The 27,701-nt window shown below is 38.0% G+C and overlaps 1 protein-coding gene across 4 annotated transcripts; it reads left to right on the top strand.

The window, feature by feature from the left end:
* The first annotated feature begins 592 nt into the window (after positions 1-592).
* Positions 593-27,533, top strand: Xkr9 (XK related 9). 4 transcript variants are annotated; one of them, XM_038347581.1, is made up of 4 exons: positions 593-704; positions 4,118-4,749; positions 19,868-20,088; positions 26,841-27,533. In XM_038347581.1, the coding sequence occupies exons 2-4, from the start codon at positions 4,478-4,480 to the stop codon at positions 27,467-27,469; spliced, it is 1,122 nt and encodes a 373-aa protein (XP_038203509.1). In that variant the 5' UTR covers positions 593-704; positions 4,118-4,477; the 3' UTR covers positions 27,470-27,533. The 4 variants fall into 4 exon arrangements, with proteins under 4 accessions (XP_038203509.1, XP_038203507.1, XP_038203510.1 ...); XM_038347579.2 differs by lacking the exon at positions 593-704 and adding an exon at positions 723-871; XM_038347582.1 differs by lacking the exon at positions 593-704 and adding an exon at positions 3,512-3,603.
* The last annotated feature ends 168 nt before the right edge of the window (positions 27,534-27,701 follow it).

Genomic DNA, 27,701 nt, shown 5'->3' with positions numbered 1-27,701 from the left:
TCTCTCTCTCTCCCTCTCTCTTTCTCCCTTTCTTTTTGGATTTCCCGCCTATCTAGTCTATCCGGCCATAGGCCAAAGCAGGTTCCTTGTTAAGCACTGGGAGGAGCACATACTCACACCACACAGAAGGACCTCCCACAACAGTCGAGTTCATTCAGCTTGAGTTCCTCACTTAGGTTTGCTCTTAGGCATTTTATTTATTTATTTTGAAGCTGTCGTGAATAGGATATTCCCCTATCAAGTGGTATTTTTTTTTTTTTTTTTTTTTTTTTTTTTTTTTTGGTTTTTTCGAGACAGGGTTTCCCTGTAGTTACTAGAGCCTGTCCTGGAACTAGCTCTTGTAGACCAGGCTGGCCTCGAACTCAGAGATCCGCCTGCCTCTGCCTCCCGAGTGCTGGGATTAAAGGCGTGCGCCACCACCGCCCGGCTAAGTGGTATTTTCTTAACGATTAAATGATAAATATGTTAAAGCTTAGAGTCTAAACATAAATCAGGAAACATATGATTTCTCCTCAGTGAGGGATTCTTATCAACAGATTGGAGTTTTTCATGTGACTAACAGGTGACTTTGGTTTCATTTTAGTCTGCGATCCAAAAGGATTACACACTCGTTATCCTGGTGTTCAGTGCAGAAATGAAATCCCTAAGGTGAAGACTGTGAAGAAGGGCCATTGAATTAAAGACGGCCTTTAGATTTGTCACCAGTAGGTCCAGTTTTACATGAATTAAGTTTGGTTGATCAAGTGAAACTTTCCTGGTTTTAAATATATTTTTTAAATAACTGCTTTATTGCCGAGTGATTGTGTAACCAGGGCAAAGGTTATGTGTTTTGGCTGGCAGCCAGCTAGCCATACAGCGGAGCATTAAGTCCGTAAGTAGAAGGCACATTTTGTAGGTGGTGGTGTTTTTACTCGGGTGGCATTGGGACAGTGGTCAACTGGGGAGGGAAAGATGGGCTATCTGTAAGCAAGTTATAAAAGTACAATTATCCAGAGAGTTGTGGGATGTCTTTATGATGGCCACGTTTTTTATGAGCTTGCCGTGTAGATTTGCTTCCTGTGGGGATCTTGTTCTGTCTGACTGAATCAATATTGTGGACATTGCTATGTTAATAAGTCTATTAAGAAATGTTCTGATAATAATACAGTTTTTGTTTCATAGAAATGACTTTGCCTTGTAAAATGTCAACAAAAGCCTGTTGGGGGGCCGGGCGGTGGTGGCGCACGCCTTTAATCCCAGCACTCGGGAGGCAGAGGCAGGCGGATCTCTGTGAGTTCGAGACCAGCCTGGTCTACAAGAGCTAGTTCCAGGACAGGCTCCAAAGCCACAGAGAAACCCTGTCTCGAAAAACAAAAAACAAACAAACAAACAAACAAAAAAGCCTGTTGGGGTTTTACTTAATGTCAGGCAAAGCGAGTTCTCTTTAGTGATGGGCTGATGGAAATATACACAGACTGCTTAGGTGTAGTAGTCTATAACCAAGTAAGCTACTTACATTAAAAATCCTATGTGAAATTTCAGCTCAACTATGACATTTTGGTCAGCCTTTAATATTCTGAAATCATCTAATTTTAGTTTTGCTGGGAGAGACTGGAAAATGATATTAAGATTTTTATTCTTGTTTCATAAGTAGAGTACAATTCTAGGATAGAGTACAGCTGCCTCTAGGATTGTCCTGTAGACTTTTAAACATAATGCATATATGTGGGAAATAATATGAAACAGTAGACACTAGTTTGGGTGTGTGTGTTTTGTAATTCTTTCCTTTCCGGGCTTTTAGAGTACTAAATGTTTTTATAGAGAGTCAGGTACACATAGAACACCACACACTCATTAGATTACAGTTCGCTTAATCATACTTACAGAGACTGAAGTCCAAGATGAAGGAGCCGGTAGGGGCGGTTTCTGGAAGTGCCTGTCTCCTCGCTCTGACCTCTGACTTCTATCCTCACATGACCTTTCCTCTACTGTCCTTTCCTCCCCCGCCCCTCTCCATTTCTCTCCACCCCCTTTCTGAGGCACTGAGGATCAAACCCTGGGCCTCCCTCCAGGCCAGTTTTCTCTGCACTGAGCCGCATGGCCAGCCCTCCTGAGACTAGCCCTCCTCATCAGCCTCCAAAGCAGATACGTTGCTTTCTCCTTCAAGTTCCCCTCTCCTAACAGGTCATACTTGGGAACTGGGGATTCGATATGTAAATGTGGAGGGGAAAAAGTTTAATCTGTAGCATATGGTAAAGAATGGTGAAGAAAAACAATCTTCTGAAATGGCATTCGTTCCTCAGATAAAATTACAGTTGACATTTAAAATTTTTCTTATCATATTTCCTCTGTGTTTCGAAGCTCTGAGAGCACATCATGGAAAACAACCTTTTCAGTTCTTGTTAAAGAAAATTAAGTCAGAGTTGGGAAACACAGATGCTTACACAGATAATCAGGCACACAGCAAATAGTAACCATCATTTCTTGAGTCCTGTGTGCCCAGGGCTTACCTAGGGGGTTCTGTGGGCTGTATGGGTTATCTTTTCTAACCTGCTGGACAACTCAATAAAGCAAAGTTTAAATTTCTCCATTTGTGATTTATGAAATGTTTTATGCAGCCTTATAATCTAGGCAAACAAAAATCAATATCAGATCAAGCATTTTCTGATAGTAAATGATAGGGAAAATTTATTTTACTATAATTTCAGTCGACATATAATTTTTCCCTTTATTAAAGATGAAAGAAAGTTTTAGTAGTGTGCGATAGGTGTTCTGGTCTCTTCACACATGGAGTTCGAGCTTGGCTCACTATTTGGCACTGCAGTATACAGAGCATCTTCAAGTTTTGGGGGTTGATAGATATTTTATAATGGTCAGTGCTGAGAACCCCACTTTGCAACATAGTACAAAATGGCAGAAATATGTTCAGTCACATTTTAGTACTTCCGCCCTGGTCCCAGGCTAAAGCTGCTTAGCTACTTTTTGTTGTTGCTTTTAGTGAAAACACTAATTTTTAAAATCAAACACCAGAAAACAACAAAATCCAAAGAGACACAAATTTGATAGTTACAGGCTAGGGAGTGAAGGTAGGAAAATGTTCAAAAATCTTTGTTTTCTATAATTAAACCATTGCTACTCTAAGAGCAGCAAACCTCATATATATTATTAAAATGTTGCAGTTCATAGAGAACAGTATTCTCAAATCTGAGTGGACAGAAACCTGGATTTGTTGTTTTGGTGGATTACTGGCAATTAGGAAAAACGAAACAAAAATGCTTGAGTCAGATAAGTCTTGCTATCATCAGACTGCTTTCAGAACAGTTCTACAGTAGGGATCATAATACTAACTATGCTGGCTGAGTTCTCTCTCTAGCCCTATCAATGGAGTCTTGATGATCGTTTCCACAGCGGCTATGCATATTGACTAGTTTTATTTGTTCTTTTGAATATCATTAAATTCATTTGCCCATTAGTTAGATAATTTGTTGTTTTAATGTTTAATTTTTCTAGTTTTTTTATTATAGAGTCTAGGTACTAATCCCTAATAAGTGATGAAGATTTTTCCTGTTTGTCCGGCTGTGTCTTCACTCCAGGGTGATCCCTGCTCTGTGAAGATGCACTAAGGTCTGACGCTGTCCTATTGGCAATTCTTGCTCTTATTTCCCGAGGCTTTGGAGTCCTTTTTGGAAAGTCCTTGCCTGGCCTGTGCTTTGGTTTTTCTTCCTACATTCTATTAATTTCGAAGATCTTTCTGCTGTGGCCTTGTGGGCTTATTTCTGGGTCCTCTAGTCTGCCCTGTTCATATACATGTGTGTTTTATGCATGGAGTGTGCTGTCTTTGCTACTATGGCTCTGTAGTGTGATTTGGAATTGGGTGACATTTAAGTAGTTTGTATTTTTTTTGCCAATATAAATGGTCTTATAATAAATAATTTTGTGAGAAGACCTAGTTTTAAATGATAAGTACTTCAGTTTCAGATGACATGATCAACTAGTGACTATACTTCTGAGACTTGACTTTTCCAACTATAAAATGTGTATTTCATGAAAATACTCTCTACTTAGAAACATAAGATCATAATATCATGGTCCAGACTTTATCATTAAGAGTGAGAAACATGTTTTTGTTTTATTTTAGACATCGTTATCTGTAATGAAGACCATGATAGAAGAGAAGATACCACGAAGCCTTTTTGTACCACTGGATCTGGATTAGAATTTTTTTAAAAAGAAAGTTAAAATTATTTACTTTCGTTTTAGTGTTCCAATTTCATAATACTTATTTGGTTTTGGTATTAGGGACTGATATGGGACTTCATGAGTGTTAGATAAACACTAAGTCCCTGAACGCTGTCCCCATATTCTTTTCTCTAAGTAGACTCAAAGAGTAGAAATTAATTCAGTGCTAAGCTGCAGGATAAACTAATATTCATTCTGGTATTTCCCCTATTTTTGTATCTGAAAAAGAGTAGCTAACCAAGAGCCTTAGTCATTCATAATGAAATATACCAAATGCAACTTTGCCATGTCAGTTTTTGGCATTATAATCTATGTAATTGATTTAGTTGCAGACATCTTCCTGTCTGTTAGGTATTTCCATGACGGACAATATGTTTTTGGTGTTTTAACATTAAGCTTTGTGCTTTGTGGAACACTCATAGTCCAGTGTTTTAGCTATTCGTGGTTGAAGGATGACTTAAAGAAAACAAGACAAGAAAATGAGCATTCTTTTCTTCTACTTCATTGCTTGCAAGGAGGAATTTTTACAAGGTGAGTGTGTCTGTTTAATTCCCAGCACTGCTATTTTATCCAAGCACAAGGTCCGTTTTTGAAATTTGCATAGTCAAATGTACAAGGTTTTCTATTTGCAGGTAGGTACATATTACTTGCTTTCAGCCATCAGTTTTTACGTACATCTTAGTTGAACTCTTAGACCTTTTCTGGATTCATTAGCAGAGCCTCCTCTTTCTGCCGCTGACCACCCCCCCCTCCAATTACCAGAGGTGTGAATGAGAGGCTCAAAAGTCTCTGTGGTAGGATGAAGCATCCTTTAGGTATATGCCTAAGAGAGGTGTAGATGGATCTTTAGGTTGATCTATGACCAACTTCCTGAGGAACTGACACACTGTTTTCCATAGTGGTTGTACAAGTTAGCTTTCCCACCAGCAATGGATGAGAGTTTCCCTTTCCCCACACCCTTGCCAACGTGTGCTTATAGTGGTATATTATTTGTATTTCAATAAATAAAACTTGCCTGAAGATCAGTGCAAAGCAGCCATACTAGTCAGCCATACAGGCCTGGCAATGGTTACACACACCTTCAATTCCAGAAGCCACATTAGTTAGCCATAGAGGCCAGGTGGTGGTGGTGCACGCCTTTAATCCCAGCACTGGAGAGGAATATAAAATGGGAGGAGACAGGTATCATATTCAGTCTCAGGATTCATGGAGGCAGGATTGCCCATTTTTGGTCTGAGGTAGAGGTAAGAGCTAGTGGCTGGCTGCTTTGCTTTTCTGACCTTCAGGTTGAACCTCAATATCTGTCTCTGGGTTTTTATTATTTGTGCTATCATTTGTTTTTATTGATATTGGACATTCTTACTGGTAAAAAATGAAATCTCAAAATACTTTTAATTTGCATTCACTTGATAGTTAAAGAACACTGAACATGTCTTTAAGTGTTTCTAGCCATTCATGTTTTGTCTTTTGAGACTCTCTGTTTAGTTCTGTACTTCATTTTTAATTTTTTTTTGCTTTCCTCATGGTTTGTTTTTTAGTTCTTTATATACTTTGAATATTAACCCTCTATCAGATGTATAATTTGTAAAGTCCCTTTCTCTTTCCGTAGCCTCTGCTTTACTCAAATGATGTGTTCAATATTTGCCATACAGAGATTTTTAGCTTCACGAGGTCCCATTTATTAGTTGTTGATCTTTATGCCTGTGCTATCAGTATCCTTTTCAGAAAGACCTTCCCTGTGCAAATGAGTTCAAGCCTATTTCCCAATTTCTTTTCTATCAGATTCAGTGTATCTGGTCTTATGTTTAGGTCTTTGATCCATTTGCAGTTAAGTTTTGTGCAAGGCGATGAATAGGGATTTATCTGCATCCTTCTCCATGCAGCTGCATTTAGTTTGACCAGCACCATTTGTTGAAGATGCCATTTTTTCCTTCAGAGTGCCTTTTTGGTTTCTTTGTCAAAAATCAGGTATCTACAGATACATGAACTTATATTTGGGTCTTCAGTTTAAGTCCATCAATCAGCATGTCTGGTTTTATCCCAATACCATGCTGTTTTATTACCTATAGCATTGTAGTACAATTTAAAATCTAACACTCATACATCCAGGCATTATTTTATTATTCAAGGTTGTCTTAGTTATCTTTTTTGTGTGTTTCTATGTAAAGATGAAAATTATTTAATTTCTGGGGAGAATTGTACTGTAATTTTGGTGGAGATTGTGTTGAATCTGTAGAATGATTTTGGTAGAATGGTCATTTTCATAATATTAATCTTACCAATTTATGAACATGGGAGTTCTTTCTATATTGTGATATATTCAATTTCTTTCTTCAATGTCTTAAACTTTTTATCATACAAATCTTTCGCTTGTTTCATTATCCCAAGATGTATATTTTTTGAGGCAATGAACTATGCTGCTTCTCTGCTTTCTTTCTCAGTTTGTCATTTGTATAAAGGAAGGCTACTGAGTTTTCTATGTTAACTCTATAGCCTGCTACTTTGCTGAAAGTTTATCAGTTGTAGAAATTTCCCAGTGGAGCTTTTAAGATTTTAAAATATATAAAATCATATAATCTGATCAAGATACTTTGACTCCTTCCTTTCCAATTTGTACTCCTTTGATCTCCCCCACTTGTCTTATTGCTCTAGCTAAGACTTCAGTTACTATATTGCATAGGTAAGGAGAGAGTGGACAACCTTGTCTTTTTCCTGCTTTTAGTGGAAATGGTCTGTTTCTCTCTATTTAGATTGATGCTGCCTGCGGGCTTGTCTTTATTATGCTCCTTGTATATCCTTGGCATCTCTAGTTTCTTCAGGACTTTTATCACGGAGGGATGTTGGATTTTTGTCAAGGCCTTTTCTGCATCTAACGAGAATGATATATTTTACCTTTCAGTCTATTTATGTTGTGGATTGTGCTTATTGATTTAGGTATGCCAAACTATCCCTGCATCTATGGGATGAAACCCATGGTGTATAATCTTTTTGATGTGTTCTTGGATTTAGTTTGGAAACTTTTAAAATTGAGAATCTTTGCTTCTATGGCACAAGGGATATTGGTCTATAATTGTTTTGGTTGGGTCTTTGAGTGATTTTGGTATCAGGGTAATAGTGGCCTAATAGAATTATGAAATAGCCCTTCAGCTTCTTTATCTGTAGAATAAATCAAAGAATATTTGAGTAGTTATTCTTTGAAGGGCTGATAGAATTCTGCATTGAATCAGTCTGGCCTTGGACCTTTTGGGGTTTTGAAAATTTTAATTACTGCTTCTGTTTCACTAGAGGTTATGTGTCTGTTTAAATTGCTTATTTGATCTTGATTTAGCCTTGTTGGGCTACATATATATATACATATACATATACCTATACATATATATACACATATACATATACTATATATATATATATATATATATATATATATATATAAATTCACCAATTTACTTCTGGTTTTACAGTTTGTAAAGTGGAGTAGAGATTTTAAAAGTATGTTCATAATGCATCTCTGAATTTCCTCCATGTCTTTTGTAATGTTCTAATTTTTATCTCTAATTTTATTAACTTGGATCTTCTCTCTTATCTTTTAGTTAATTTGGCTAAGGGTTTGTCATTCTTATTGATTTTATTAAAGAGTCAACTCTTCATTTCATTGATTCTTTTTATTGTTTATTTTGTTTTTTTTTAAAATTGATTATTTCCCTGAGTTTGAATGTTTCTTGCCATCTACATTTTTGGGTGTTATTTATTCTTGTTGTCTAGATATTCCAGGTGTGTTACTAAGTTACTAATATGATATCTCACTAATTTTTTAATAGTCTTCTTTTTTAATTGATTTTATTGAGCTATACATTTTCTCTTCTCCCCTCTCTGCCTCTCTCCTCCTCTTCAACTCTCTCCCGTGGTCCCCATGGTCAGTCCCAATTTACTCAGGAGATCTTGTATTTTACTACTTCTCATGTTGACTAGATTAATGTATGTCTCTCTTAGGGTCCTCATTGTTATCTAGGTTCTCTGGTATTATGATTTTAGGTTAGTTTTCTTTGCTTTATATTTAAAAACCACTGATGAGTGAGTACATATAATTGTCTTTCTGGGTCTGGGTTACCTCACTCAATATGACGTTTCTAGCTCCATTCATTTTCCTGCAAATTTCAAGATGTCATTTTTCTCTGCTGTGTAGTACTCCATTGTGTAAATGTACCACATTTTCCTTATTCATTCTTCAGTCAAGGGGCATTTTAGGTTGTTTCCCTCACTAATATTTTTCAACTATGAACTTGCTTATTAAAACTGCCTTCACTGTGTCCCATTTGCTTGGGTATATCTTATTTTCAATTTAATTCAATTTTAAAATTTTATTTCCATCCTCATTTCTGTCTTGATTTTTTTTTAATATTTTCCAGTTTTAATCCACAGTGCTCAGATAGGATGCAGAATGTTATTTCAAGTTTCTTTTATCTGCTGAGACATGCTTTGTGTTCAAGTATGTGGTCAGTTTTGAAGAAAGTTCCACGAGGGGCTGAAAAGAAGTTATATTCTTTTGTATTTGGGTGAAATGTCCTGTAATATCTTTCAGGTTTATTTGATTTATGAAGTCAGTTATCTTCAGCATTTTTCTGTTTAGTTTTTGTCTTGTTGACCTCTCAGTTGGCAAGAGTGGGGTATGGAAGTCTCTCACTGCCGCGTGGTGGTGGTGCATGCCTTTATTCCCAGCACTTGGGAGGCAGAGGCAGGCATCCAGATCTCTGTGAGTTCAAGGCCAACCTGATCTACAAGAGCTAGTTCCAGGACAGGCTCTAAAGCCACAGAGAAACCCTGACTCGGGAAAAAAAAATGAAGTCTCTCACTATCAGCATATGAGGGTCCATATGTAATTTAAGCTGTAGTAGTGTTTCTTCTATGAACTTGGGTGCCCCATGTTTGGTGTACACATATTTATAATCACATTATCCTGTTGGTAGAGCTTTTTCCATTAATGAATATATAGTTTCCTTCTCTATCTTTTGTGATTAGTTTTCATTTGAAGTCTGTTTTCTGTTAACGTGGCTATACCTGCTTGCTTTTTGGGCCCATTTACTTGGAATATATTTGTCCATCCTTAAACCTCAAGGTGATGTCTATTCTTGATGTTAAATGTGTTTCTTAGATAAAGTAGAAAGATAAATCCTGTTTTCTAATCCAACTTGTTAATTTGTGTTTTTTGTTTGGGGAATTGATACCATTAATATTGGGCATTTATCAATGAGTAGTGTTTATTGATCTCTGATAGTTTATTGTTATGGTACATTTTTTCTCCTGTTTTTAATTATGTCATGACGTTCATCAGTTCTGTCTTCTTGGTTGTTTTTATCCTCTTCAGACTGAAGTTCCTTTTAGTGCTGTCTGTAGAGCTGGATTGTTAGGTATACATTGCTTACGTTTGGTTTTATCATGGAATGTTTTTCATTCTTTGTCAAATGTGATAGTTTTGCTGGCTATAATAGTCTCAGCTGGCATCCAAAGTCTTTTAGAATTTGTAGAACATTTTTACAGGCCCCTCTGGCTTTTAGAGTTTTTTTTTTTTTTTTGAGAAGCTGGGTGCTATTCTAATAGGCCTTCCTTTATATGTTACTTGTTCTTTTTCTCTTGCAGTGTTAACTTCTATTTAACAGTGAGAACTCCATTTTGTTCTAGTTTGTTCTACTCTGAACTATTACCCACAATTTCCTGAGGCTGGGCTATAACCCCCAACCACATTGTACAGGTATCTAATGAGGTCAAATCACAAATATTTAATCCTCTTCTGAGTGGTTTGCCAAGAGTAGTGTGGGCTGCCAAACCACACAACGCCCTGGCAGGCTGGAAGTGTACCACTGTGGAAAATCCCCACCACTCATCCCATATTGCATTATGATTGGATGATACTCAGGAACTGTCTTTTTGTGGGGTTTTCCCCTTAAAACCAGCTGCTGCCCTCGTCTTAGGGACATGACCTCTGCTGCCTCCCTATAAGTTTTTCTAAATAAATTTTTGGCTTGCTCAAACCTGATCTTTTGTGGTGGATTATTTCCAGATTTGTGGACCCCAACAATAGCTTTTCGTTGTTTGTTCATTTAGTGATTTGATTATTGTGTACCATGGGGACTTTCTTTTCTGTTCCTGTTTATTTGGTGTTTTATATACTTCTTGGACCTTAATAGGTGCCTCCTTCTTTAGGTTGGGGAAATTTTCTTTTATTATTTTGTTAAAAATGTTTTATTTTGACATGGATTTCTTCTCTTTACTCCATCCCTATAGATTTGGTCTTTTCATAGTGTCCCAGACTTCCTGGATGTTTTGAACCTGAATTTTTTCTGAGATTTACCATTGTTTTGACTGAGTTCTCAATATCCTCTAACTTATTTTCAACACCCGAGATTTTCTCTTCAATGACTTGTACTTTGTTGGTGTCTTAGCCAGTGTTTCATTGTTATGAAGAGACACTGTAACCATCCTAACTTTTATAAAGGAACACATTTAATTGGGACTTGCTTACAGTTTCAGAGGTTTTATCTATTATCTATTCATGGTGGGGAACTTGGCAGCACTTGGCAGATGTGGTAACTGAGAATTCTACATTTAGATCTAAAGGCAGCAGGAAGAGAGAGAGCACTGGGGCTGGCTTGGACTTTTGAAACCCCAGGTTCCACCCCCAGTGGCATACTTTCTTCAATGAGGCCACACCTCCTAATCCCCTTCAAGTAGAGCCACTGCTGCCAGCCAAACATTCAAATATATGAGCCTCCAGGGGCCATTCTTATTTAAACCATCACTATTGGTAAGTTTACCTGTGGGGTTTTTGTTTGTAATTCCAAAATATTTACTTGTTTTATTTCAGTTTGGTTTTCTTTAGTGATTCTATTTTTGTTAAATTCTACTCTCATGTTTTGAATTGATTTCATTCTTTTATTCAACTGTCTGTGTTTTCACAGGCTTCATTAAAGGATTTATTCATATTCTCACTAAGCTTTTTGAATATATTCTTAATTGCAATTTTTGTCTTGTATTTCAGCTAGATTGCCTCTTTCAAGGCTTGTTGTAATAAGGTTACTGTTGCTGGTGTAGGCATCTTGTCTTGGTTATTTATGCCTGTGCTTTTGCATTCAGGTCTAGGATCTTGGGTTATGATGTTTGATGTGTTTCTTCGTGTTGATATCTGGTCTTGCTATTGTTGTTTGGGTGTTTCTGATCTTCGGTTGTTGTTCTCTGGATCCTAGGCAAATGTGGTAGCTGTCTGGGCCGTGGGAGAGAGTGCTTTAGCAAGTTGGTGAATAACAGAAAGGAAATGAGATGGGAGGGGCAGTAGGAGAGAGCTTGGGGTAGGGATTGGGTCAACACCAAGAGAGAGTTCCCAGGAAATGGAGGTATGGGGGAGGAGGGGCTCTGGCAGGCAGACTGCAGTAGGGCAAAGGGTAAGTCTGGAGCAACAGAGCTGAATGGGTAGGGTCAGCCTGGGTCAGTCCCGAGAGGTGGAGTCCCCAGGGAATGGAGATGAGGTGGGAGGAGGGTTCCTGCAAGGGGCTGCTATAGGACTGAGTGTGCGCCTAGAGATATTGTAACCAACGTTGTTATTCTTTAATCCAAACAGACATAACCATTTTTTATAGCCTAGTAGTCAGATGAGCAAAGGTACAAAGATTCTGTATTTGAAAATAGCACAAAGGTTACTTGCTCTTTGGTCTTTGCTATTGCTGTTTTGTGAATCATTGCTGTATTGCCAGAAATTTCCAGATTCATTAATATGGTATTTTCATTTAGTAGGTATTTTACTGTGTTTAAGAAAGACAAAATGTGCAATGAGGAATTTTTTGGCTTCAGGGAAGCTGAAAAGACAGTATTTTAGTCTGTTCTGGAGGTGCACATTCTCATTAGATACAAAGGAATGGAGTAGAGGTTAGTGTTGATATGCAAATAGATCTATAGTAGGTAAGATGTAATGCGTGGCACATATAACCAATGAGAGTTATACAGTTATACTAAGTCAAAAGATGTAAGGATCACACTTTGGGAGGCTTATTTTTATGTTAGTATTTTCATTAGCGTGCAATATACTGTGTTTCATCAAGTAATTTCCATACATGTATATCATCATACTTTGCTCACACTCATTTGCCCTTCTGTTACCCCTCTTGTCCCTCTTCCTCATCTTCTCCCACCAAAGTAGTCTTATTTCTGTTTTCATGACTTTTCTATGTTTCGACTTTCCGTGTATGGGAGAACACTTGTGATATTTGTCTTTTCTCCACCTTTTTACATCCTTTGTCTTTCGATCCTTTTCATCTTTGACCCCTTTCTCCCCTTGACTAGTACCCTTCTGTCTTCATGTCATACGATCTAGGGTTCGCTATATTAGACAAAATATGACACTTTTATTTCTTGAGTTTGGTTTCTTTTGCTTACATTATGGTCTCTAATTCCATTTATTTTCTTGCAAGTGATACAGTTTCATTCTTTATACTGAGTAAAATGACAAAGGTCATGAAAGGTATCTACGTTTATGTCTCTTTACACACATAAGAAACTTGAGAAGGTCCACATGAAACAAATAACAATGACTCGTGGTTGTGGAGGAGGGTGAGGGCCAAGCAGTAGGATCACGAGTGGGGTGGAGATTAGTCACAATGCGGCTTTAAAAAATGATGTCAGTGTTTGTCTGTGTAAACAGCTAAATGAAGCAGAGAAAGAAAAACCACTGAATTATGTTGGCTGTTAGTGAAAGACAAGTAACAAAAGTTCCTTCATTTGTTAATCTCTGATTTTGTAATCCCTTAGTCTAGAAAGTGGAAGACTCCTGAGACAAGTAGTGAGAAGTGAGCAAAAGCAGAGCAGTTTTTTAAATCCACAGGTTTGTCCAGGCTAAGTATTGAAACTGTGGCATTTCCTGAATTGTGGGGCCATTTCCTTAAAGAATAATAATAAATGGTGTTTGTATTAGTAGATGGATGATAAGGAATATTTCCATGAATTATTTATTAGGTATATATGTGCCTATTGCTTCTAAGTATGATGTGTCTTATTTAGCATGGCATACAGATATAGAAGTGTTATTCTATCATGCCAACTCTTTCTATTTTTTTTTTTGAGACAGGATTTCTCTGTGGAACAGTCCTGTCTATCCTAGAACTTGCTCTGTAGGCCAGGCTGGCATTGAACTCACAGAGATCCACCTGCCTCTGCCTCCCAAATGCTGGGATTAACGGTGTGAGCCACCACCACCCGTGTTATGATATCATGGTGAGTTGGTTCTTATGTCATTATAACATTTCCTCTATATCCTTATTAATCCTCACCCAGTCTTGTTTTGTTTGGGGTATCAGTATAGGCAGATCAACTTTTTCTATGATTTCCATTGAAACTATTTGTGCTTTATGTGCAAGTATTTTGCTAGTCCCATAAATTTGCATCTTTAAAAAAATTTATTTATTTATTTAAAAATTTATTTATTTTTATTTTATGTGTATCCATGTTTTGCCTACATCATGTCTATGTTCTGCATGCATGCTGTTCCTGCAGAAGCCAGACCAAGGTGTTGGATCCCCTGGAACTGTAGTTATTGTTGTGAGTTGTCATGGAGGTACTGAGAATTGAATTTGGTCCTCTGGATGAGCTGCCAGTGCTTTTAATCTTTGAGCTATTTTTCCTTCCCTGCTCTTTTTTTTTTAAAATCAAATCTGACAGCCTCTTTAAGGTGGAGTGTTTAACCTATTTCTGTTTATTGTAATTATTAATATGGTGTTCCTCTGGCTTACCTTATTTCTGATGAGAAATCAGCTAATCTTTTTGTTGTTTGTGTAGAAGATAAGATGTATTTTTTCTATATATTGAACTCTGAGCAATTAAGAATGATGTGGCCCTGAGTGTATGTCTTTGTTTATATTATTTCTGTCTGGGTTCATTAAACTTCATGGATCTGTAAACTGCTGTTTTGATAATGAAATACAGCCTCGTTGGCTGTATTTTTACCAATATTTTGTCAAATCGACTTTCCTGTTTTCATCTCCTTTTCTTCTGGGATTTGAATTCTACACGGTGTTTTGAAGTTCATCTCATAGGTCCTCACCTCCCCGCCCTTTTTGCCTTCTTGATTTCATTTGGTTTCTCTTGAGCTATTACCTTTGTCTGGTGAGGCTCCTGTAACATTTAAAATAGTCTGTGTAACAGACTAGGTGGCTTGTAAGTAAAAATAATTCACAACTTACAGTTCTAGAGGCTGTGAATTCTAAGACTAAGGTCTTGGCAGGTTACAGTCTAATGAAGTTGTCTTGTTTTAGTGCTATGAAGAGACACCATGACCACAGCAACTTTTATAAAAGAAAGTATTTATCTGGGACTGGCTTACAGTTTAGTGGTTTGGTCTTTTATTACCTTGGCAGGAAACATGGCAGCACACAGCTAGACATGGTGTTAGAGAAGAAGCTGACAGTTCTACATCTGGATCCACAGGCAGCAGGAAGAGAACCACTGGGCCAGGCTTGGGTTTTTAAACTTCAAAGCCCACCCCCAGTGACACATCCTCCAACAAGGTCACACCTCCTAATCCTTTTAAATAGTGCCACTCCCTAAACACTTAAAGATATGAAGCTATAGGGACCATTCTCATTCAAACTACTACAGAGGTCCTGTTTTCTCATTCTTAGGAGCTGCCTTCTAGTTGTCTAGCTAGCTGGTAAGAAGGTAAGGCACTCTTTGGGGTCTTATTTATGGGGCATCAATCCCATCATTTAGTTATTTCTGAAACACCCTCTCCCATATATTACATGGAAATTAGTTTTTAATATATATGAATTTTTGGAAACTCAAATATTCAAGTTATAACACCCATCTTTAGTTCAATGATCTGTTTGGTTTTGGCTAAATTTGCTGTTAATTCTCTCCAGTTAATTTTGATTTTGTGTATTTTACTTGTAGAAGAGTTCAACTAAACATTCTATTCAAGATCCATGTCTTTGCTTTACATTTCCAACCTTTCACCTCATTATCTTCATAGACTTAACACAGTTCTCATGCGTTAGTGTTTGATCAGTGTCATGTGTCACTGCATTTCTTTTAGCTGATGTTTCCTTTAACTGCTCTCTCTCTTTGTTTTGAGTGACATTTCCTCGTTGGCTGTATGTCAAGTAATTCTTTTCATAGTGTGAATATTACAAAGTGACTGATGCCTTGTAAAGACATTGGTTTCTTTCAAAGCAACAGCCAAATTACAGGCAAATTCCCTTGATATTTTACTGAAGCTTGGTTGAGGATTAGCTCGGGCAAATCTCTTGTTTTTCGCCCATGGTAAAATCTCTTCATTTTGAGATAGACTTTATACTTCTACACTGTGACATTTTCTGGGACTTGGGGAATTTCTGAGATATTTGCCTGTCACTTCTAATTTGGTGAGAGTCATATTCTAAGCTCTTCTTTGATGTAAGCTAGCTGGGAAAATCTCTAGGGGTTCCATTCACTTGTTCTTTCCTGTTTCTCAAAGTCTTACCCCATGTGTGCAGGGCAAGGAATAGGCAAAGGCTCGAGGAAAGTAAGCATAGATTTGGGGTTCTTTACCAATGGCTTCCTCTTTTCTGAAACAGCCCGAATTTCTAACTACTCTGTAGAGTCTCACCCAGACTTCCCATCAGGAAATTTTGACTAGTCTTGAGCTGTATCTGCTTTGTGTCATTTGGACTGTGGATGCCTTCAGAGCAAAAACCGAGTAACCATGCAGTGCAGTTCACACAACACCCTTGGGTTCCTTCCTGATTTTCGTTGTTTTTCTTTTTCTTTTTCTCACTACAAAGTGTGTGCTTCCCAGAATTCATCTATTGTCACTATGAAAGTTTGCCTGATAACAGCAATTCATTACTGGAAAAGAAGACCAGATACTTATTTTTTTTCCCTCAAATGAAAGACTATATGGGGATAAATTATGCTAAGCAAACACTCTCTGTTTCTTTTTCTTGGGCTTGTTGACTATTTGTTCCATAAACTGAAACAATGGAATACTAGTCAGGAAATTATACTCAAATCTAGTGTCTGTGAAACTAACCTCAAATAAACAAAGAATTATGTAAAATTTCCATAAACCATTACACTACTGAGCCAAGCTCCTCCATCACATCCCTGGAAGTGTAAGCAGCATATCCACTCTGTTTCCCAGGGACTTACACAGCACTTGACACGGTCCGCTTGGGCATCTTCCATATTGTAGATCGTGTGGAGCTCAGCCCACTGACCAGAAGGGAGATGAAGAACTCCATCTTTCAATTCTGCATACTGAGCAAAGAGAGGTTAGAACTGGGCAGAATCTGGATCTGAATCCAAACATTTTGATGTTGTTAGAGTTTTTGCCTCTGTCAGTTTCCCCCCTATTTCTGGGATTGAAAATACTCCAACAAAATCAATTAAAGAGAGAAAGGTTTATTTTGGCCCACAATTCAAGGTGTAATCCATCATTGTGGGAAATTCAAGGAAGTAGGAACCTCAAACAGCTGGCCACATTGCATCCACAAGTAGGAACAGCAAGTGATGAATGCCTGCTAGCTCAGTTAAGCTCTTCATTTTATGGAGTCCAGCATCCCCTGCTCAGGGAATAGCCCTGGCCACTGGTAAGCTGAATCTTTCTACACCAATTGACCACATCAAGATAATCCCACAGGCATGCCCAAATGCCCCACTCCCAGGTGAGTCTAGAGTCTGCCAAATAGGCCATTAACGCTAACCATGAGAACATCTACCTGTCTTTCTATCCCCCGTCTGTCTGTCTGTCTGTCTGTCTCCTATCTATCTATCTATCTATCTATCTATCTATCTATCTATCTATCTATCTACCTACCTACCTACCTACCTATCTATTGATACAGATGTGGTCTCACTGTCACCTGGAGCTCAAGTGATCCTCCTGGATATGTATGCATATACCATGCCTACATGTGCATGCTACCACATTTGTCTGAGTTTCTACTCTTAACACTGACATTTTCTTCTTTACCACTCCTTGTTGCTTGTGCTAATTAGGCTTTCTATGTGTAATGGATAATATTTATGTAATTTTTGTGTTTCTAAATAGTATTTAACCTACTGGTTTATAAACCACTTCAGAAATAGGAAGCAGATATTTCCTGTTGTGCTAGATACCCAGAAGAGACTCAAGTAAAGCTTTCTATTATAGGTAATGTTAATTTTTCTCTATGCTACACTTTCACAATGTGGTATTTTTATTCTAATGGTTATTTATTTCTTCTGCCTTTTATTGAAGCTATTAGTATATATAATTGATATGCCTATTGAATTGTAAGATCATTGAGGATAGAGACCATGCAGTTGTCTTTGTTGCTGACATTTTCTCTACCTGGCATCTAGCCCACAGTGAATATAATTCATAGATGTGACAACCAAGTAGGAACTTAAGTAAAATTAAGGAGCCAACTATGAAAACATATTGGGTTTAGAAGGGTCCTAGGTAGATGTAGCTTAGTTAAGTTGTGAGATGCAAGGATGCACTGGAGCTGTGCGGAAGTGGAAAGAGAGTGATGCTCGTGTGTGTGTGTGTGTGTGTGTGTGTGTGTGTGTGTGTGTGTGTGTGGAGGCAGTCATGAACACCTTAGGAGATATGGAAGAATTTGGGGGTTTAGGTCTGATGGAAATCATTGGAGCATTTTGGCTAGACGAATACCATATGAATTATATTTAAAGGGTTCAAAATAGATGTGAAGAGAATAGGTTAGATGAGGGGCCAGAATAGAATCAGAGTGGTCAAGATGGCTCAGAAGATAAAGGTGCCTGGTGCCACAAGCTGGACAACTTGAGACTGATTTTTTGAACACATATGGCAGAGAGAACCCATTCCCCCAAACTGCTTTCTGAACTCCACGTATATGCTGTGGCGCACCCCTCCCTGAAAGACTAAATAGGATCAGGAAGAACAGTGATGGAGCTAGTGAGATAATATGGACCAGGGCTTGCCTGATGAACCTGGGGATGGAGGTTGTATCATAAGTCGTGTGAAGTGTTTAGAGTCTGGATATATTTGACATTAAAATCAGGAAATTTGGGAAGAACTTTTACAGGCTCTGCAAATTTCCCACAGTTTTGGATTAAAGAGCATTGTAACTATATCCGTATCATCTATATCTATACCTTTATCATCTATACATAAATCTATATCCGTATCTCTATTCCTCTATAATTTTATCTATCAATAATATCTCTATATCTGTCTCTCTGTGTGTCTATTAGATTATCTGTGAAGAAACTGATGGCAGATAAGGAATTCTAAGTCTAGAAATAGTGTCTTGGTTGTCTTTCTCCTAGCCTCAGATTGCTTCTAAATAAGTGCCAACTTTTTTTCTTTTGTGAATCTTATCTGTAGGCTGGTAGCCAGTATTTATCTAAAAGTTCTTTTAGAAGAAGGGCCTGAGCAGGGTTACTTTAAGAGTCTTTGAGGGGTTTTGTTGTGGTTGTTTTGTTTTCCTTTTGTGTTTCTACTATGAAAATGCTCAGCGACCCCTTGTCATTAATGATTTACTAAATTAAATGGAAAAGATTCAATCTCCTTTTCAGCCTTCACATTCTGTAAGGAAATTTTCTCTGTTGTAGTTAAGATAATCTGATAAACACTTCTCTTAGGGTTTTTATTGCTGTAAAGAGACACCATGACCATGGCAATTCATAAAGAAAACATTTAATTGGGGCAGCTACTTACAATTTCAGAGGTTCAGTCCATTATCCTCATGGTGGGGAGCATGGCAGCATGCAGGCAGATGTGGTGCTGGAAAGGCAGCTGAGAGCTCTGCATCTTGCAGGCAACAGAAAGTTGACTGAGACACTGGACTGTATCCTGAGCATAGCAAACCCCAAAGACCACCCCAACAGTGACACACTTCCTCCAACAAGGCCATGCCCACACAACAAAGGCACACCTCCTAATAGTGCCACTCTCTATGAGATTCTAGGGGCCAATTCCATTCAAACCACCAGACCACTAAATTATAATTTGTCTTCTGGGATGCAGTAGTTCAGGATCTGTGTGTGGACTTTCTGTCGGCCCACTGTTCTTTGTAGAAGTGTTTGTGATCATTTACATTTTGCAGCCTTAGCTTTCTCGACTGATTATTTTAAAAATGAGGTATGATCGTCTGTGCTTAATATACACATCACTCAGCCATTAAAATTTCATGAGGTCCGAATCTCAGTGAAGCCTATGAAGGGAGTGTAGAGCACCCACACTGAAGAGGGTCTGTGGAAAAGTCCTTACTTATATATTGTTTAATATGTGTATAAATACACATCATAAAGATGCACAAGTGCAGAGAGCTGATCAAGAGATGCTAAGTAATAGTAAGAGAAAAAGATAAGAAGACCTGTTGCATGGTAGGATGCCTACAGATAATGATAAACAATGATATGAATATACAACAGCTTGTATATTTTAAAAAAAAAACTAGAAGGATTTTTGTGTATTTTCACTATAAAATAACAAATATTTAAAATGACAGACATCTTTAACTTGATTTAAACCTTGAACATATACATGCTTTGAAATATCCATATCTTATACATATGCATAATTTTATCTTTCATATGTTAATTAAAATGAATTTAGTGTCTAAAAGTATGTGACTGAAGAGAAATACTCATGTTTATTTTCTAGGTATTGGTTTGCCTTGAGACAGGGTTACCAGGTGGTTTTCAAACCCAGCAGCAGAACGAGTGATTTCACGGAGGAGCAAACGGACCCTCACAAAGAAGCTATAGACATAGCTACCGACTTGAGCATGCTCAGGCTGTTTGAGGCCTACCTGGAAAGCTGCCCACAGCTCATTCTTCAGCTCTACACCTTTCTGGAGCACGGCCAGGCAACTTTAATTCAGTGTAAGTCTTTCTTAATACCCCGGGTAGACGTATGCTGCCGCCATCTTATTATAGCTTTATAAATCTCAGGACTGTTTTTGAATTTTTTAATTACTAATTGAAATGAAATTCAGCAACATGTTTCAAACATTAAAAAATGTGTGAAGGGATAATCTCTATTTCTGTTCCTGCTGTTCCTTCCCTTGTCTGCCCAGAGGGAAACGTCTGCTGTTGGTCACTAGATCGTCCTTCAGAGAGCCTGGAAAAGTATATGCTTTCTTTTCTTTTTCCCCTAAGACAAAGGAGACAGCATTTGGCTTTTTGTTTTGTTTTCACCTGCACATCCTGCAGTGATGTCCACATTAATTACAGGGAGGGTTCCCTCCTTCTCCTTACCACACACACCATGCTACAAATGGCAGATAAGCTATAACTCACCAGCCACTCTGTCATTCATGCTAATTTAGGCTGTCTGGAAACACCTGAGTAGTAAATGATGCGACAAGTAAACTTCTGCATCTTTATGATGTGATTGTGTCCTTATGTTTATTGCTTTTTCTTTTGATCTTTTCTAAAATTTAAAATAGTTTTCATACAGTATGTCCTGAGTACAGTTTTTCCTCTCTCTACCATCCCCAGTTTACCCCTCCCATCTAGATCCACTCCCTTTCTGTGTCCCCCCAGAAAACAGACAAGCATCTAAGGGATAATAATAAAATAAAATATAATAAGATACAAAAACCAAACAAATCAGAATAGGACAAAATAAACAAATAGAGAGGAAAGAGCCCAAGAAAGGGCACAAGAAGCAGATACAGACACAGACACCCACCAGTTTGCATGCTCAGTAATACCATTAAAACACAAAACCAGAAGCCACAATATATGTACAAAAGACCTGTAACGTGATAGATAGACAGATAGATAGATGAAAAGTTAAAAATAAAAAAGAAGGAAAAAGCCCTGACATGGTGTTATGAGACAAAGAACCTCCAAAGATGCCATTGAACCCAATTTCTGTTGGCATCTACTGCTGGGCATGCAGTCTACACTTACGAGTAGTTTGTGTCCCCAGAGAGACTCCCTTGGAGAAAACTAAATTTTCATTTGCAAAGGGTTATCAAATGGAGATAGTTTCTTGGTAGGAATGGATGAGCATGTTCACTTCTTATCTATTGCCTTTTTTTCTTAAGGGAAGAATTTAAAGAGTTTATTAAAAATAAAAGCTGGGCAGTCGTGATGCATGTCTATAATCCCAGCACTTGTGAGACAGAGGCAGGTTGATCACTATGAGTTCAATGCCAGCCTGGCCTACAGAACGAGTTCCAGGACAGCCAGAGCTACACAGAGAAATACTGTTCCAAAAACAAAAACAAAACAAGAGAGAGAGAGAGAGAGAGAGAGAGAGAGAGAGAGAGAGAGAGAGAGAGAGAGAGAGAGAGAGAGAGAGAGAGAGAGAGAGGGAGAAAGCAAGCAATTATCTAGCAATAGAGAATATGGCTAAGTTTTTATAGACATTTAGACCAGGTGAACAATTTAAATAGACCTATAAGTCGTGAGGAGATAGAAGCTGTCATAATAAACCTCCTAACCAAAAAAGCCCAGGACCAGATTGTTTTAATTCAGAATTTTATCAGAACTTCCAAGAAGAACTGATACCTATACTCCTTAAGGTGTTTCACATAATAGAAACAGAAGAGTCATTGCCAAACTCCTTTTTTGAAGCTACAGTTACCCTGATACCAAAACCGCACAAAGACACAACCATGAAAGAGAATTACAGACAATCTCGCTCATGAACATAGATGCAAAAATTCTCAATAAAATTCTGGCAAACCAAATCCAAGAACACATCAAAAAATTATCTATTACGATCAAGTAGGCTTCATCCCAGAAGCCTATTTTCGTATGGTTCAACATACGAAAATCTATCAATGTAATCCATCATATAAATAAACTGAAAGAATAAAACCACATGATCATTACATTAGATGCTGAAAAAAGCATTTGACAAAATTCAAGACCCCTTTATGATAAAAGTCTTGGAGAGGTTAGGGATACAAGGATCATACCTAAATATAATAAAAGTAATATATAGCAAGCCAACAGCTAATATCAAATTAAATGGAGAGAAACTCAAAGCCATTCCACTAAAATCAGGAACAAGACAAGGCTGTCCACTCTCTCCATATCTCTTCAACATAGTGCTTGAAGTTCTAGCAATAGCAATATGACAACATAAGGAGATCAAGGGGATTCGAATCAGAAATGAAGAAGTCAAACTTTCGTTATTTGCAGATGATATGATAGTGTACATTAGTGACCCCCCCAAACCTCTACCAAAGAACTCCTACAGCTGATAAATACCTTCAGTGATGTGGCAGGTTACAAGATCAACTCCAAAAAATCAGTAGCCCTCCTATACACAAAGGATAGATAAGCAGAGAGGGAAATCAGAGAAACTTCACCTCTTACGATAGCCACAAATAGCATAAAGTATCTTGGGGTAACTCTAACCAAGAAAGTGAAAGATCTATTTGACAAGAACTTTAAGGCTTTGAAGAAAGAAATTGAAGAGGACACCAGAAAATGGAAGGATCTCCCTTTGCTCTTGGGTCGGGAGGATCAACAGTAAAAATGGCAATTCTACCAAAGACATTTAGAATAAAACATACTGCTCTTAGAAGAGTCTTTTCAGAGAATTTTTTTTTTTGGAGACAGGGTTTCTCTGTACCTTTGGAGCCTGTCCTGGAACGAGCTCTTGTAGACCAGGCTGGCCTCAATCTCACAGAGATCTGCCTGCCTCTGCCTCCAAAGTGCTGGGATTAAAGGCATATGCCAGCACCACTGGGCTTTTCAGAGAAATTTTAATGACATAGAAAACATTTATGTGATCAAATTTAATCAAAAACTGTTTATAAGGTTTTTAGTCAGCATATTCTTTTTACAACTACACACACACACACACACACACACACACACACACACACACTAAGATTTATTTTGTGTATGTAGTGCTCTGCCTGCAGACCTGAAGAGGACACAAGTTCTCATTATAGATGGTTGTGAGCCACCATGTGGTTTCTGGGAATTGAACTTAGAATCTCTGGAAGAGCAGCCAGTGCTCTTTACCTTTGAGCCACCTCTCCAGCGCCTCCATCAGTATATTCTTATGGATACAAATACATGACTACAAAGAAACATTTGTATGAAAGTGTGCCAAAATATTAAGTATGGCTGCTGTTGGTAGTGGAATTTTAATTATTTTTTTATTTTTTAATGTTTTTGGATGTTATTTGATAATGATAAAAATTATTTGAAATATAAAAATGTCATGTTGCCGTGAAGAATATCATGCATGATGACCAAATGAGCTTTATCCCAAAGCTACTGGATTAGTGTAACACACCCAATTCAATAAATGTAATATGTTATATAAGTAGGCTTAAGGAGGAGATGCAGGAAAGATTCCAAAATGTTCAACATGCCTTCATGATGAGAGTCCTGAAGAGATTATGAATGGATGGATCATACCTCAAAATGTAAAAACCATATACAAGACACCTATGGCCAATATTAAACTAATAGAAAAACTGAAAGCATTACCTCTAAAATTTGGAGTGAGACAAAGATGCCTATTCTCATCTCTCTTACTCAATATAGAGTTCAAAGTCCTTGTCAGATAAACAAAAGAAAGACATAAAAGAGATAGACATATGGAGGGAGGAAGTTCAATTGTCCCTACTTGCAGCTGCATAATTCGTACTTACAGACTCCATAGACACGACCATAAAGCTTGCAGACCTAATAAAGTGCTTTCAGTATAACTGTAGTACATAAGATCAATATACAAAAATCAGTACTATTCATATACTTACAGATAACTCACAGAGAAAAAAATTAGAGAAAATATTCCATTTATAACAGCTCACAAAAATAAAGTACCTGGATATAAGCCCAATCAAGGAAGGGAAAGCCTCTACGGTGAAAATTTCAAGACTTTGGGGGAAAAAAAACCAAAGAAGATACTAGGTAATGGAAAGATATTTTATGTTCTTGGCTTGGCAGACTCAATGTAAAAATGGCGGTGTTATTGTGTTAGCAAAAGGAATCTACAGATTCAATGTGGTTTCCATCTAAATTTTAGTGTCATCCTTCCTATAACTAGTAAAAATAATCTAAGAATTCTTATGGATCCACTAAAGTCCACAAAACAAATACCAGTGAAATAATGAGGACACCCACAGCTGGAGGTATTATAATATCTGAACTCAAATTACACAATAAAGCTGTAGTAACAAAGGCAGTCTTGGGCTGGCATAAAAACAGACCGGTAGACCAATGGAACAGAACAGACGGTCTGGGAATAAATCAACAAGCTGTGGCTGCCTGATTGTTGACAAAGTTTTCTAAAACATGCTACGGTGTTGGCTTGGCCTAATGGTGCTCCCCAAAGAACCACAACTATCTAAAAACAACCCTAATATCAGGTATGAGGAACCCTCTTTCCAAGTTGTTGGTCTGGGGAGTCCAAAAGACTCCCCAGACAATATAGGTTATTGCTCTTGTCCTTGTTTGCCTCCCAGAGGTAGAAGTTAAGGTACTATTTCTGAAGGCAGCAGGCACTTTCGACAAAAGACCAGGAATTCCAGGCTGGATCTGACTTGAAAGCGCCCCAATCCCCCACTGAGAACTAGCTTTCATAGCACTGATCTTGTTATGCAAGCTTCCAAAGGAGGGAAGTAGCCCATAATCCTGCCCAGCTATAACACTATGAACCACGACAGCCAGGATGGCATCACAATCTTAAGGTCTCTAAGGCCACCTCAGTGGGAGGGAAAGCATGCATTTTCTACCAAGCCCAGGACTAGTGAGGTCAAGGACCTCAAGGAGAACTTGCCACTGCCACTTTACTAAGCCATCATAATTCCCAATAGTATTTTAAATATTTGTCCTTGTACCCATATATAGCTCTCACCCCTCATCAAAGAAAATTCTCTTTAGAATAGAGAACAGAATCAGTAGATAAGAGGCTGTTACAGAACGTCACAACCCTGTTATAGAACAAGTGATTGTGAGATGCCCGGCCCAGCTGATACATCTACAACACAACTCCCACACCCAAGGCTCAGGGGACATCGCAGAAGCACGGGCAGGGTTCTTCTAAGAACCAGAGGTCCAGGAAGTCTGCTGTGAGATATGTTTCCTAGAAATGATGTCAAGGGAGGTCTCGCCCACGGTACCTCAACAATATGGCTCCCTAAACAAAGCCTGAAGAAGTGTAACAGCAGTAGACATCCTGGCACGGAAGGGGCTCTCACAGGGCCCCACCCACAGCAAGGAACTAAGGAATTCTGGGACTGGGGTCGCAGATCAATGGCCAGGGGACCCGGAGAAAGTGACTGCTGATTTTTTTTTAAGGTTTGTAGAACTTTTAAAACTATGTGCATGTGTTAATTTGGAAACTAAAGCCAGGCATGGTGGTGCACACTTGTAATCCTAGCAACTCAGAAGCCTGAGGCAGGCAGATTAATGCTGAGTTCAAAACTACCCTGGGCTACACAGTGATACTCTGTTTCACAAAAAACAAAAACAAACAAACAAACAAAACAAACAAAGAAGTTGCTCAAATACAAAAACATATACCTGGGCTGGAAAGAGGGTCAGCAGATAGGAACACTTACTGCTCTTGCGCAGGACCAGGTTCCGGTTTCAGAAGCCAACGATGACTCAGTTCTCTCTAACTCTAATTCCAGGAGATCCAATGCCTTCCTCTGGCCTCCATCGGCATCAGGCACATGCAGGCAACACACCTGTAGATGAAAGATTTTTAAAAAAATTTAAAAAGTCACTGGACAGTTTAGGGGAAAGTGATATTTTAATTAAACAAAAGGAAAAAATGAATACAGATTCATTGTGTTTTGTGCCAAAATCAAGAGAGGAGAATATGTGCTTATAAGACCCTGCCCATCCTCATCCTCAGCAAGAAAGACACCATTGGCAAGCTGGCCAGGCAAATGCAGCCCATGGGTGTGACTCAAAGCCACTCCTACCCTGTCACTACTTCATTCTGATTTTCTCATATGTTTGCTTCCGCTTTGAAAACATCCTCTGCTTTGGCGATGGGGTTGGAAATGGTTTGCGTTTCCAGAACAACGATGAACTTCTTTGGCTGATTGCTGGGAGAAAATGGGTAAAGATGTCAAACCTATAGAACTTAGTGAATTTCAGAGGACATTTGTTCATGTGAATATGGATCTGTAGATTATGAAAAATGATTTTTGTTAATGATGTATACTTACATTAAATTTTATGTTAAACGGTCTCATACCCCATTAAGCAATCTCTCAGTGAATTAGATATGTGTACAAGGTTAAAGCCAAATAGTGTGGAAAATGGTAGACATAATTGTAGTGTTTAGCAAAGGTTTTATTTACTGAATCTATTCAAGATTATTCTAAAGCAGTATGATATAGTTCATTAACATATTAACTTTCAGACAGTTTTAGTTTCAAATCTCAGTTCTGTGAATTTATAGTCGCATGTTAAGAATCGAGTAATAAATTTCTTCAAACCTTGACTCTCCTAATGCTATGTGGAGATATCAAACTCTACCTCCAGCGAATTAGATATGTCAACTGCCTGATGTGTTGGTGTGTCTACACTGCCAAAGCATGCATAGCACAAGCTAATTTACTATTGTTATTGCTGTTCTTACTAATACTACTGTTACCATTCATAAGCCAATCTGTCTTTTGTGTTTTCCTTTGCAGATGCGGTCATCATGGTTTCCTGCTGTGCTATTTCTTGGTCAACAGTCGATTATCAAATAGCTTTAAGAAAATCATTACCTGATAAAAATCACCTCAGTGGACTCTGGCCCAAACTCACATATCTCTTTTATAAGCTGTTTACCTTGTTGTCATGGATGCTGAGTGTTGTGCTTCTGCTGTTTGTGGATGTGAAGGTTGCTTTGTTTCTGCTGTCATTTCTTTGGATCATAGGTTTCATTTGGGCATTTATAAAGCAAACTCAGTTTTGTAATTCTTTACATATGGAATTCTTATATAGGACTGTTGTTGGATTCATCCTTGTGTTTACGTTTTTTAATATCAAGGGACAGAATACCAAATGTCCAATGTCTTGCTATTATACTGTAAGGGTGCTAGGCACCCTGGGCATTTTGACTGTGTTTTGGGCTTATCCTCTTTCTATTTTTAATTCAGACTATTTTATCCCTATCAGCGCCACCATAGTTCTGGCTCTTTTCCTTGGGATTATTTTTCTTACTGTTTATTATGGGGTTTTTCACCCAAACAGATATGTAAAAACACAGCACGATGAAACTGATGGAACGTCAGCCCAGAGAGATTGTAGAATGAGACATTTTCTAATGGACTAAGTTATGAATCTATGAGAAATGTTTTATTTTTTGTTTCATTAACTAGTAAAGAAAACATCTGTTATGTTTGTGTTGTTTTTATGTTTGACCCCTTCGACTTTCAGTGAGTTATGGTACATGGTAAGTGAGAACATAATAATATTTATTATTTAAAATATTTCTTCTTTATGCTGCTGAGGATTAAGCCCAGAGCCTTGTAGATGCTACACAAGTATTTCACCACTGAGTTGCA

The sequence above is a fragment of the Arvicola amphibius genome, chromosome 11, assembly GCF_903992535.2.
Source record: "Arvicola amphibius chromosome 11, mArvAmp1.2, whole genome shotgun sequence".
Classification (NCBI taxonomy): Eukaryota; Metazoa; Chordata; class Mammalia; order Rodentia; family Cricetidae; genus Arvicola; species Arvicola amphibius.
This window is presented reverse-complemented; position numbering and strand designations above follow the sequence as displayed.